The sequence below is a fragment of the Carex rostrata genome, chromosome 9 (assembly GCF_964058835.1).
Source record: "Carex rostrata chromosome 9, lpCarRost1.2, whole genome shotgun sequence".
NCBI lineage: Eukaryota > Viridiplantae > Streptophyta > Magnoliopsida > Poales > Cyperaceae > Carex > Carex rostrata.
The window spans coordinates 7,163,645-7,177,611 of record NC_135926.1 but is presented as its reverse complement, the minus strand read 5'-3'; the positions used below and the strand labels follow the sequence as shown (position 1 = coordinate 7,177,611).

The 13,967-nt window shown below is 34.3% G+C and overlaps 1 protein-coding gene across 2 annotated transcripts; it reads right to left on the bottom strand.

Moving 5' to 3' along the window:
- Positions 1-2,353: 2,353 nt before the first annotated feature.
- Positions 2,354-8,152, bottom strand: LOC144559438 (ATP-dependent 6-phosphofructokinase 6-like). Of its 2 annotated transcripts, XM_078308463.1 has the most exons (15): positions 8,005-8,152; positions 7,672-7,881; positions 6,923-6,969; positions 6,784-6,823; positions 6,624-6,686; positions 5,908-6,045; positions 5,481-5,639; positions 5,325-5,378; positions 5,174-5,242; positions 4,931-5,060; positions 4,782-4,822; positions 4,459-4,683; positions 3,846-3,894; positions 3,516-3,670; positions 2,354-2,781 (listed from the first exon to the last, which is right to left on the bottom strand). In XM_078308463.1, the coding sequence occupies exons 2-15, from the start codon at positions 7,780-7,782 to the stop codon at positions 2,587-2,589; spliced, it is 1,476 nt and encodes a 491-aa protein (XP_078164589.1). In that variant the 5' UTR covers positions 7,783-7,881; positions 8,005-8,152; the 3' UTR covers positions 2,354-2,586. The 2 variants fall into 2 exon arrangements, with proteins under 2 accessions (XP_078164589.1, XP_078164588.1); XM_078308462.1 differs by lacking the exon at positions 8,005-8,152 and having other exon boundaries at positions 7,672-7,980.
- Between the last annotated feature and the right edge of the window lie 5,815 nt (positions 8,153-13,967).

Sequence of the window (13,967 nt, the reverse complement as noted above, 5' to 3'; positions counted from 1 at the left end):
ATTTCCGAGAAATTCTTTATTGAGCTTGGGCCTTTTAGAAGAAACGATGCAATAGGACACATCAAACTGAGCCCACTAACAGGTTCACTTTGTTTTAATTTGAGTTCAATAAATGATGCCCAATAATAACAGTAAGCATCTAGTAATCATCTATTAAATTGAGCAAATAAAAACGTATAACAAACCAAGGATTAAACATCTATTGTAAAATACTATTAAAAAAAAGATCTAACTGTCATTCACCATCGATCTTAACTCTGACTCAATCTGACGCCACTAAGCCACCTTTGATTTAGGAGTAGAAGAGAAGACCTAAACTTTAATTCTGTTTTGATAAAATGATCTTGATAATCAGATAATGCTGTAATTTTAATACATTTTAAGGGCTGTTCTGTAAGTATATTCTAAATTCAACTCTGTTATTTGTCTTGACAGTTGGTAGCTCCATTCATTAGGATAGGTAGAAGGTTATCTGTGCTGTAGTGGTTCTCTTTTTTTCTTTCTGTATGCTGCTGGTACCAGTAGTTTAATACCAAGGTTTTGTACTCTTTCACTTAATAACTTGTATCAAGTTTTGAGAGAGACTAGTTGTTCTTATGTATCTGCCATTTGGTTTTGAATTGCTCATTATAATAACTTTATTTATGCTTATAGAACTTTACAAGATTTGTGGTTTATTGATACTTCTATTCCGTTTAAAGATCGATTATTAATAGAGTTAGTAAAAGGTGCTGTAATTTGATCGATATGGCTGAAAAGAAATAAGATTATCTTTAAAGATGCTAATCTTTTAAACTTAACTCATGTATTGCCCTTCTGATGTTAAGAAATTACCTTCACAGATAAATCTAGTACAGGAATTACACTCTTCCTCTAGAGCTAGACCTCTTAGCTATGACGGAACCGGACAATTTTATTGGAGATTTTACGGAGATCATTATGAAACTGGAGGATGAGAGCAATATTCTGAGTCTAATATCTGGAGGAGGAGGCCCACGGCCCACCCAATGAGGATGACTCTTACTTATGTTCCGAGCTAGACCTTGTCACGCCTGTATGCTATGATAGTTTACTGTTTTGAATTTACTCATGCTTATGTTTACTCAGTTGTTATGTGGTTAGGATTAAACTGTTAGTACTATGTGATGCCATGCTTTTGGTTTTGGTAGTAGTTGCTTAGTTTGAAATATGTTATCAGCTTTAAATCTTTTTATATTTGATATAATATTGTAGCTTCTGCTACTGTTATGTATTGTGCTCAAGGTTCTAAATAGCGTTTATAGCGGTATAGCGGGGAGACCAAAAAACAAAGTTATAGCAAAAGTTATCATAAATAGCTTTTTTTATTTCAAAAATTATATTTTATATTTCTACTAATAGTAAACATGTCTCATCAAGAAAAAAACACCAAATTGATTAAGTTCTAATATTCATATTGAACCAACACAAATTTCAAATTATCATTCAAAATATCTCTAATTCAAAAACTATCGATATATTTTATATTATCGATATATTTGATATTCAAAATATACCACTACCATATATTAATGTATGATACAAAATTTAATTGATATAGCGGTATAGCCCGCACATATTCTATTGTATTAATATAACTTGATAAAGTAAAAAAAAAGTTCATATGGACATTAAGGCCCATTAAAATTGTAAAATCATAAGCCCATATAGCATAGCGGCCGCTATGCGCTACGTGCTATAGCGGCTGTAGCCCGATTAACGCAGTTTTACCTCGTAACTTAGCTTTCTAGGTCCAAAACCGCTATAGTTGCACTATAACTTCGTTATAACTAGCTATTTAGAACATGATTGTGCTAGATGGAGGTTAGAGGTACCACTTTCAAGTACCGACATTTAGTAATACTGGTAAAAGTCGGTGAATTTTTTCACTGTTATTCAAGAGAAAAAAGGTTTTGAGAGCGGAGAGATGGGAAAAAAAAAATCGAACAATCGAGTGCTGTGTACGAAAGATCACAAAAAGAGGTGGCTCAAATGAAAAGAAAAAACGAATAGAAGATTCTACATAGGAATCACAACTTTTGAAGTTAGCGTTTTCACAGGGATGCATTTTCGGATTTAGAAAAATTCTCAACCGCTTCACACAAAATGCTTGGAGATCGGAACTGTCATCCACCATAAGGCCCATAACCAACATTAAAATAGTTTTTTAGTTTAGTCCTAAAAAGGGATAATAAGATTCACGCGTGATTTAGATATTCCTTGATGAGCGCATGGAAACTAACCTCTTTTTGTATATAATCTTAAATAAGTAGTAGATGCAGTATTGCAGTATTATTTAAAAACTAGCAATCTGATAGGCTCTACATGCCAAGTTACCTGTGAAAATAACTTGAACCATCATATCAATTCCTGGTACTTTGGAAAGATCACATCTGTTTTTTTCAGGTAATGCCTGATACACATCTCAAAAAAATATCAACAGAACTACACAAGTTGATAAAAGCTGGGAGTCCAATGCATTTATTAGCCTCTCATAGTTAAAACCAAGATATATTACATCTTACGTATCCCATCACTATTTAACCTAACCAACCCCGTTCAATCGCCTCAGGTAGAGCCATTGCACTGTGACACATTGGTGCTGGCATGCTCCCCTTTGCCAGTATCATTATGAGTTTCATTATCTTTTTTTGAATCTTCAATACACTTCTTGCTCAGAAAACTAGGCTGATTTGTGGAGGAAAGCAGCCGGGCCCACATCCTGTCAGTTATCACCACCTTCTTTTGCTTCTCTGTAATCCTCTGTGATTTACAGAAAAAACAAATACATGTAAATAAACCAAGTATAAGGTTCATCCTGATAAATTTCTAATTCTGTCAAAGAAAAAAAATTATGTGAATTGAGATTTAATCATTCAAGGAATAAATAAAAGAATTCAATCCTTAAAGAATAGGTTCCTTCAGTGAACTTCACAAAGACAACCCTGCTAAATGCCCAAACACTGCAAGCACTCACCCCCACCCATTGCAGAGTACCCAAATAATCCCTCAGCAACCACTTGTGCAGGGAGAGAGAATGAAGCATAGTCTCAATAGGGCTGTTTGGCACAATAGGTGGGATTAAATTTTAAGTGGGACTAAGGAACACTTGTTCGGTAGAGCCGGATTTAAAAAAGGTGCCAAGGAGGAAGGAAAAGGTGCTAAGGAGGCTTAATCCAATAGAATTGGTGCCTTGAGAATCCGAGTAAAAGGAGCTAAGGAGGCTTAATCCAGTCAAAAGGAGCAAAGCTTAATCCGGACTAAAAAGATGTTGTTCGGTACGATTAAGAGACTGAGGAGTCTAAATGACCCTTAAGTGGGGCTTGTGAACACCACCAATGTTCAGTGTTTAATGGAGTGGTAATTTTGCTTCTTTTGGGAGGGGGTTGTGAATGAAAATCACCTATTTAAAATCTTAATAACACAAGTTGTATTTTACGAATTGACTAAAATAAAAAGATAAAGGAACGAGAATCATCTGAATGAGGTGTACTTACATAGAATGGAATATATGCATGTCTACCATTTACTGGCCCCACCGTAAACCCTGTATATCCAGCCATGGCACCATGTAAGGCGCTGTGGGCCAAAAGGGTGCAATAAACATTGTCTGATGCATTGCTAGGAACCGCACGAACCATGTAAGTCGGATCTGAAAGATAATTTGACTCACATATAAGCATATAAAACGAAAAGATATGTATGTATATAGCTGATAATTCACTTCTGATGATGCCATTAGTGTGATTGCATGAATGTGTTATCATGCCTGCCATCACAATAGTGGCAGCAGACACCGAATTGTATTGCTTGAAATTTTACCACACCTATGTATTTGAGATTGATGGGCATCTTCGGTTTTTTCACAAAATGCTCCTGCACAAATTATGAAGCAGAGAATTAATAAAAAAATTCACCAAACTACATAAATTATTTTAAAAAAAATATCCTTTCTCTAAAAAAATCGAAAATTCTTGGTGGTCGCACCACAGAAAAGCTGTCATACCATACTCACCTAGGGAAGCCATGTATAAACAGCAACAAGACAAGAAGACACAAATGGATAGCAAAAAAAGAAAAGAAAAGAAAAGGGATAAGAAAGGTGGGGAAACCAAAACCAGGACCATTACTAGCTTCTCATGTAACCAATCCAATTGAGTAGAAATAAAATAAATAAAGAGCTATAGTTTTTTTTTTGTTTTTTTTTTTTTTTTTTGAAGAAAACTTGACAGCAGCTGTCAAGTGGACAATGAGCTATAGTTGCTTGCATATTATATACTAAACTCTGCAAAGAAAATAGATCATTATACAGGCCTTTTGTAAATGGTAAAATACAATCCCATTTGTGAAAAGACAACAAAGAGTTGTCCTAAAACCATAGTACTTAAAATGCCTAGTAGACAGTAGATACATCATCTGTAGAAAAAAGTAGAACCAAACCTTGATTTTTTGAGAGAGCCAGAGGCCCACATCGAGGAACAGCTTGTTTCCAGAAGCATCATGGATATCCATGGACCGCATGTCCTGAGCAATGAGGTCCTGCCCCGCCCCCTCTGCAACCACTATCACCATGTGCTCATTCTCCTTGAGACGCTTCTCTATGAACTCCAGTAGTCCCCCTTTTCCCTCCAGATAGAACGGCGATTCAGGAATTAAACAACAATCCTAAAAGAATAACACGTGTCAACAAAACATCATGCAAAAAGATATTTATAGGTTTTGCAGTTGTATATAAGATGTGCTCTTATTGAACAGAACCTTACCACATCTCTGCTGGCAAGTGTAGCGTACATTGCAATAAAGCCTGCAATAATTGAGAGAAGAAAATTACTTAGGTATTTGTGTGTATGGAGTCGATGTGCTTTCAATTGTGATGACCAAGTGAAGATTTGAAATGACAAGTGGTACCTACCGCTGTTGCGTCCCATCAATTTGACAAGGCCAATACCGTTCTCCTGGCTCAAAGCCTCCACATGAGCTGCATTTATCGCCCTTTGTGCCTCCTCAACAGCCGTGTCAAACCCAAATGACTTGTCAATAACCTGCCCGCAATTTTATATATGGCCCCAATAAGTACACATGAAGTTTGGACAGACATAAAGTACCTCAATGTCCTTATCTATCGTGCATGGGAAACTTGAAGAAACAAAAGTACCTCAATGTCGTTATCTATGGTTTTCGGAACGCCAACAACAGCAACCTTCAGACCCCGCCTTTGAACTTCCTGAAAAATGGAAAAAGTTTTGAGCAAATACTATTTTACAAAAGGATAAGCTTTATTTAGTCGGTGCAAACAAATAACCAACCTCAAAAATTACAGATGCGCCCCTTTGTGTGCCGTCACCACCAAGAATATATACCTATGACCAAATAGAAATTCAGACTAAGCAAAGCAAGATATCAATTCAATGATTATTTTAGGGTGTGTGGGTCGGAGAGAGAGAGAGAGAGAGAATCCTTACCTGGTTAATACCACGGTCTTCAATGCTATCAACAATTTTGGTGGTGTCATGACCACCTCGGGATGTACCAAGAACAGTACCTCCTCTTTTGTGAATATCATTTACTGTTTTCGGCGTTAAGTTGATTGTGTTCTTCGCATAGAAACCTCTGTATCCACCCTGTCAAAACTCAAAATAATTTATATATGTTAACCATCAAATGATATTTCTACTGTACAATCAAAGAATTTGATTGTAGGTCGCTGAATAGTGGCACTTGCATGCCCAATTGAACTAAATGCAATAACTTAATTGTGCAAAATCAAATTAACCCTACTCAGTCTCCTAAATGAGATTGCAATCCAGAAACCACACTGCATTGCTGGTTTGGTATTGTTTCAGTCACCAACAATTCCAGTATAACAATATGTAATACATAATAGCATACCTCAATGCCAAGGATTCTCCTGACACCATACATGTCATAAAGGCCACACACAATTTCTCTAATGACAGTATTAAGTCCAGGGCACAAACCGCCACATGTAACAATGCATGCATTCACTTCATCAGACTCAAAATACACCTAAAAAATCAGAAGAGTTGCAAGTATTAAAAAAAGAAATCAAAACATAGTGTTGCATTGCTGAAGGTACTGGTACCAGAGCTTTGAATCTGGTTATGTGGGTAGTCTTGAAAGGGATCTGTTGGGGAAGGGGAGTACACTATTTAACCAGTCCCTTTTCAAGAGTAGCCAATGAAGCATTGCTAAGGGTATCGGTACCAAAGCTTCAAATCTAGTTTTCTGGTAGGTACTGGCTGTGCTTTGCCTTGAGTCAGTTAAAGAGTCTGTCCAAAATTTGTTTCAGTAATGAAACGGGTAGCTTTGCTACCATTTTTCAAATAAAAGGAAAGAACAAAAAATCAAACACAGGATAAATAGTGAGCGGTTGTTTTGAAAAGATGTCATGTAAGTTGCAATCTAAATTAGAAACTGTGAGGCATCTTACAAAGAGGCAAAAACAACACCCCCTTCTCCCCACCCCCTCAACTATTTCATATTATTAGATGGACAGCCACAAAATTTCTCCTACCAAGGGTATACTTAAAAGTTACTCCAGGGCAGGCGTTAAAACTACCTTTGTAATTTTGTTTAAGACTTACTCTCTGACGAGGCCCAGCACGTCTGAAGTGGGTCCCTCTGGGGCTACTATTGTGAACCACAATCTACATCACAAAACATTTCAAAAAATTCACTATGTACTCCGATCAATACAAGATAATTTTCTTTTAAGGTTGATAAAGAAATTGGGGATAAACATACCGTCTGGGTAACTGTGTCATCAGTGTTAACGAAGTACTGTCTGGAATAAACATAGTAGAGTTAAAACCAACTAACAGGTAAATTGAATGAAATTAATTAATTAATTAATTAGAAAATGCAACAAAGACAGAAAGCTTACTTTACAACTGAGTAGGCCGGGTTATTTTGAAGAGGGTTTGGATATGTCTGAAAATGAATTCAGTTAGTATTTGACTTTATCAATTCAAAATTTTTATTCCAACTTGATATTATACACTACGCACAAATGAGAATTCAAGAATTCAACACATAATAAGTTCTGACCAAAAAGTATTATTCTATATTCACAAATTTCAGGAAAATTAACATTATCTAGGAAAGCAGAAGGAAATATTGCAGAATAGCAAATCAAATCTCAATTTCAGAAATATTATAACGATAAATTGTAAATTGGGACATACGTGCTGAAGCAGTGGTCATGAAACAGATGTCTACAACTGCTACATAAAACAATTGAAGCACGGCTACATAATTGATGCTTTTAACGTATAAACAACAGTTTTGTATTTCAAAACAGTCCCTAAATGAGAGTAACTTTTTTTAAGTAATAATGCTGAGCAATGTAATTCTGTAAATTGGATGAGGCGTGAGAACAAAACCTCCCAAAAGGTATATACAGAAAAACCTAACTTTATACATGAGAAAAAAAAAAGCTAAAAAGGACTCAAAGTAACGAATATAACCCCTGTCAAGTGTTCTCTCTCTTCTATTATCATATTTATTATTGCAAAACCTATATAAAAAGATAAAGCCCCTTCCAGCAAAACAGAATACAAATAAATAAATAAAACTAGCTAACACCCAGCTGTGAGCAAAGAAAAGAGCTATACACAGTATACAGAAACTCACTGGAAGATCGGGCAAGTAATCAGTGAGATGAGGCACATCTTCCAAAACATAGCCTACATCTCCAGTCACGATCTTTTTACTGATGACAGGTTTGCCCTCGGCCGACGACATCCTTCGACCTCCTCTCGGCTTTACCGGCTCAGGTATCTTCACGGCTGACAACCGGTTTTTCAAATCAAGTATGCTACTGTTGGGGTTTGACTGGATTTTCTGCGGCAAGGAAGAACCAGAAAGTGAATCCATGAGAAAATGTTAAATGTCTTTTATTTTTGTCTGGAAATGATGAGATAAGGCAAGACATCATTGTTTATATAGAGAGAGAAAAATCGAGACCGTTCAAAGTAGGGTCTGACGAAACAGGTGGCGTGTGATTTCGTGCTTTTTTTTTTTTCCTGTTTTCTTTGAGCTTGTGTTCTGATTGTGACTTGGGGAAGGAGAGCTGGGAGGAAGCCAGGAAGGAAGAAGAGAAGACTATTCTAGTAATTACTGAAGAAAGAGAAAATATTAAACGGTGTTAGACCAAAGGAACGAAGTTGCTTGCTCTTGGCGCATGCTCGTACAATTTACACTTATTAACTCAAAAGATTTTCTTTTGAGTTAATGCAGAGGAAACGTCTTCATTTGAACGAGCGTGAAAACCCACAAGTTTTATTATCAATCATAGCACTGTCTAAATTGCAAAATCATTTTACAAACGTTCATGTAACACTTACAGTATCAATTATAAAGAGATAAAGCAATGGTTAATTTTACAAAATTACTTAGTATTAATCTAATATTAATTGAAAGGTCAATGCTAAATGGTTAATGCAAAAAAAACACAATTTTGTGTGACTATAGGAATGAAAATGTTCTTAGAAATAAGTGAGACTACGGTACTATGCATAATGTATATTGGTATGTACTATGGATGTATATTTTTATTTTAAAGTTCAAACATTTAATCTCAAAATGATCTTTGTATGAATATGCTTGAATATCAAAATTTATATTGTGGATGTATATTTCTATTTCAAAGTTCAAATATTCAATTTGAACTGCTTAACATGATATTTGTATGAAAATGCGCTTGGATATCAAAATTTATATTTTTTAGAATATGATTTACTATTTCTTTAAAGAGGAGGCTTCAAATGCTTCCATCATACTTTTATTTTTTAAAATTTTAATAACTTAAAGTTTAAAACTTAAAAGTCAAAATAAAACTATTAGATATGATTTACATCATTTTATCTATACACATGTAAAAAACTATGACATTTCAACTTTAGTTTGTTTGTCATCGGGAGGTTGTAAAAATATGTTGATACAGATAATTTCTAGATATTGAATTTTCAACTTATTGATTCACATATAAATATAAATTGAAATGTGATAAATTTTTATGAGCACATAGTGAAAATAATATAAATTGCATATAATAGATTTATTTTGACATTTATGTTTTTAATCCTTAATTATTAATATTTTTAAATATAAAAATATAATAAAGACAAAAAATAGACATTTGAACTATTTTCTTAAAAAAAAAAGCTTCACATTGTACGCTTTCACCGAACAAAACAAAATCGTATTTGGAACTTCATAAATAGATAATTGAGCACTCTTTAATGTATCGAACACACTTGGCACACTTGATCCCACGTACCAAAGTTCTGGCACGGGACAAGTCACGCCGCGGAGAAGGACATTACTTTCTGATTCCTTATGTCGACTGCAGAGAATCCGCATAGCATAGTAAGTCCCTGACAAGTGCAAATAACAAAACCTAAAATCTGTTTTTTTTTTTTTTTTTAATTGTTGGTGGTGGTGATACAATAATTAGATTTTCAGACGACCGCAGAAGATAAGTCGGCAAGGTGCTCGTGAGCATTTCTGGTCGACTGGTCGAAAACAACCGAATCCAACGAAAGATGGAAGCCACCAAAAAAGAACAGCTTCTAAATAATTTAATATTTCCGTTACGCGTGGCGCGGTATTAAGGAGAGGAGCCTGCACCTGGGTGTTTAACTGTCTATAGATGGATCCGTATCCTCCCAGATGAATTCACGTCCCCTCAGGTTATCTGACTGAAGACAATTACAATAAGACGGTTTTTAGTTTGGCACGAATCTCAAAATAGACCCTTACAGTCTTTACAGGAATTAGATTGAGTTTGATCATTGTATCTAAACTTGTTTCGTTTTAATCAAATGGAACTGGGTCTCGGCCTTTTTAACCAAAAAAAGATTGAGTTTGATCCGGCTGAAATTATATCTGGACCGTTAGTTTCAATTTGTTTGAGTCAGGTACCTGGGAGGATACGGATCCCTCCCAGATACCGTAGAAGATGTTCCCCACTTTACGGTTTAAGATTAATTCTCAGACGCTTTAGGATTTAGGCCAGCGCAAGAGAGTATTATTAGGCTTCGAGATTCGTGCAATGTTAAAAAGAACGGTTCGGATCCACTAACTGTAAAAGATTCTCTCCCTCATCAGGTACATGAGAGGATGTGAGCTCGTCTATAGATCCCGTCCTCGTCAGGTACCTGGGATGGTGTGAACTCGTCTATAGATCCCGTTTATTCGAGACTTTTTTTATTAAAAATATTATAAAATAATAAAGAGAAAGAAAAGAAGTAACTTGAAATTTTAATGCATGGATGTTTCAGAAAAGTTTCTCTCGAGTATGATATAAAAGATTGCCACTAAATTATTTAATATTTAAAAAGAAGGATTCAAATGCATCATAATTTTGTGCTCTAATATACTCTACATATTTTTTCTTCATTTTCAAAGTCTGAATATTTGATTCGAACCGCTCAATATGATCTTCATAATAATATATTTTTAGATATCAAATTTCATATTTTTTAAAATTCTTTTACTATTTTTTTAGATAGGTACAAAATCATTGTTTTAAGAAGAATTCTTTTACTATATAAATATATAGGTACAATATCACTTCATCGGATGGTTCAGAGTCTTCTTAAAACAGTGATTTCGTACATATCTAAAAAATATAAAAATTGGTCTCTAAGCATATTTTATTATGAAGATCATGTTGAGCGGCTCGAATCAACTGTTCGGACTTTGTAAACGGTTCGAATCAATTATTACTCTTAAATACAATATCACTTCATCGGCTCGAATCGACTGTTAGGATGTAGAGCATACTGGAGTACAAAATTATGGTGCATTTAAACTCTCCTCTTGTAAAAGATTGCTCCTTCCTGATTTCGAAAATGTAATTTCTCACACATAATATTATTTTTACCACTAATTAAAGAATGATTGTCAACTTTGTATATATAATATGTGCTCCTTTATGGTATCAGTAGCGAGTCCAATAAATATAATTTATTTTTTCACTTAATACGTCCTCAAAATGTTGTTAATGGCCATAATACGCAATAAATTAATTAACTCAAGTCTAGTCCTCTTGAAATCATCTTCAAAAAAACAAAAACAAAAATTTGTAAACGTTATTTTTTCTTTCTAAATATAACTTGGTTTTAGAATAAATTGGAAGTTCAAAATTCAATCTACATACAAAAAATGGTGTGATTTGTTGATTTTGATTCATATTTACTGATAATTTTGTTTAAATTTATCCTAAAAGAAGAATAAAGTGAAAAGAGATTTATATAATGCTATATCATAATATCATTGTGTACTTTTTGGCGATTCACATCCCGTCCGAAATTTGTACAAAAAAAACCGACTAAATTTGTATGAAAAGATGACGAAAGAAATTGTAGATGCAGAATTCTTGTTATCTAGAAGACGATGATTTGTCGGTGTTGGTCAAAAAGGGAATTTTAGTTTTCAAGTCACCAGTCAGGACTCAGGACGCAGTTTCTCTCCGCAGGTTTCGGTGGACGACTTAAAAACGGTTGATCGCTCGCGCGCGCGCTCCCTGTTTTTTTTTTCTTCTCTTCGTCAAATCGCACATTGATGCTTCCACACACGATCAATTTCCTAAAATATTTTTCAAGTAATAATTTTTAACAGAGCACCGGTGCAGCTACCAGTTCGTATCGTCCAGGGTAACTGACTGAGTACTATTAGCTCTCAGCCGAGCAATTGAAATTGAGTGTTTATTTAAGAGTAAGACTATGGTGCTATGGGTTAATATTTGAGTTTTCAAAATTCTAACGGTCAATCCGAACCGTTTATCTTGTTCTCCGTATTAATATGTGTTTGGAGACCAAATTTTACATTTTTTGAAATTTTTTTTTTTACTATTTTTTCTTTTTTTTTAGATAAGCAGAAAATCACTTAATCTAAAAAATTATATTTGATTTTCTACCTATCTAAAAAAATAGTAAAAATTTGGTCTCCAAACACATATTAATATGGAAAACAAGATGAATGGTTCGGATCGACCGTTAAAATTTTGAAAACTCGAATATTAAACCGTAGCACCGTAACCCTCTATGCAACCCATAACACCGTAGCCTTACTCTTTATTTAAATATAGAGATTTGTTTTAAAATTCGTGTCTAAGTTAAAACTGACTTGGGTATAATTGTACTCGGTCAGGTATTGCATTTGATCATAATTTTGCAGCTACTTTCGCTTCAACTCCTCACTAGAGGCAGTACGTACCGAACTGGTACAGAACTCGAATCGTGGCTAACGTGTCACACAAGGTGGTTATTTGTGACATGACTGGTCTCAATCATTTTAATCACATCACATTATACAAATTGATTCGGTCACATCATGTTATTTCACATTAAGTGACCAATTTATCAATTCTTTTTATTATTATGTATCTAGTTTTTTATTTTAAGTATCTCTGTTGTTATTATCTATGAATTAAGGTAAAACCTGAAAAAAATAATTAACATATATAATCAGTCATGTAATGTTTGATTACATGATGTGTGGTACCTCATGACTACATATCATGTGACCATTTATGTGACATGACAATGCTCCATCATATTAGTTACGTCACGTTACGTGAAAATAAATTTTAACCACGTGTTATGACGTAATGTGACTAAATCACGATGTGTTAGTTACGTCATGTTATGTCACATTTTTTTTTACACTAGATCCCAACATCCAAAATAATATATACTGTGATATAACTTAATTGATTATGTCAACTTGTAGTAGTCTCTGATCAGGCGTACCACGTACTTATAGTTGCAAAATTAGTGCGTTTCCATGTGACCGTCATAAATATAGTCTCTAACTAAAGGGACTATTGTGGAGTTTTGTTGGCTTATGCAAATATAAATGTATCATTAACAGCTGCCAAGTTATAGAATATTTAGTAGAACATTAAGTAATGATTTATAGTACATCTGAATATCTGATGCATGGAATAAATCTGGTGACAGCTCGTACTATTTCCTGCAATATTGCATTGTCTGATGTACCAAGTCGATACTTTATCTTCTTGGAATCAATGTATTATGTCTGATTATACATTATCTAATTGGTTCCTACCATAATTTATTAACAGATGTAATGCCTACAAATTAATAGCTAGCGAACCAAAGTTGATCCTCAGAAAAATGTATATTAACCTTACGTTGAAATTAAAGTAATGTTAAACTGAGAATATACTAAATTTATTTAAAATATTGATGTTAAATAGTAAAGTAAAATAATGAATTATTATTGGGTAAACGATCGAAATATTCGGATACATTTGTGCTCTTTTGGCGGTATAACTTTATTGTGCTAGCTGATTTGGAAAGCGAAAAACCTTTTAATCAAGAAAGTGTGTTATTTTTTATATTTTTGCTTTCTGCATTTGCCAATTTCATGCCAAATGAGATTGCTCCGGGCAAATAACATGCCATCTGATCAGTTCAACCATGTACGGACATACTAATTAAGTAATTATCAATCTTTGATTTGATAGAAAACAACAACTTGTATCTGTGGGCGACCCGCGACCCACAGGACAGTTAAATGATAAACAATTGTGCTTTCGGCGAACTTGATTTAAAATTACAACTCATTACAAGTGGTTGAATTGTGAAAGTAGAATCTTTTTACATGGGATTGGTGCATGTATTAGATTCCAATATTTGTGCTTGTTGATAAGCTGAATGAAGTACATTTTTTATGCTACTTTTATCAATTAATATATCATACTTAGTGGGGTCTACTTGCGATTGCTACTTGCACTTGTTCCTTATCACATTTTTAATGTTGAAGGAATGATCGGCTCCGCCACCATGGTGACACTAATTAGTTTCCATATATAAACAGAGTAGGGTTAAAATGCACCATTGGTTTTTGCCCCAATCATGCCCCATCTCTATATCTCCATTTACAAAGTCCAAATA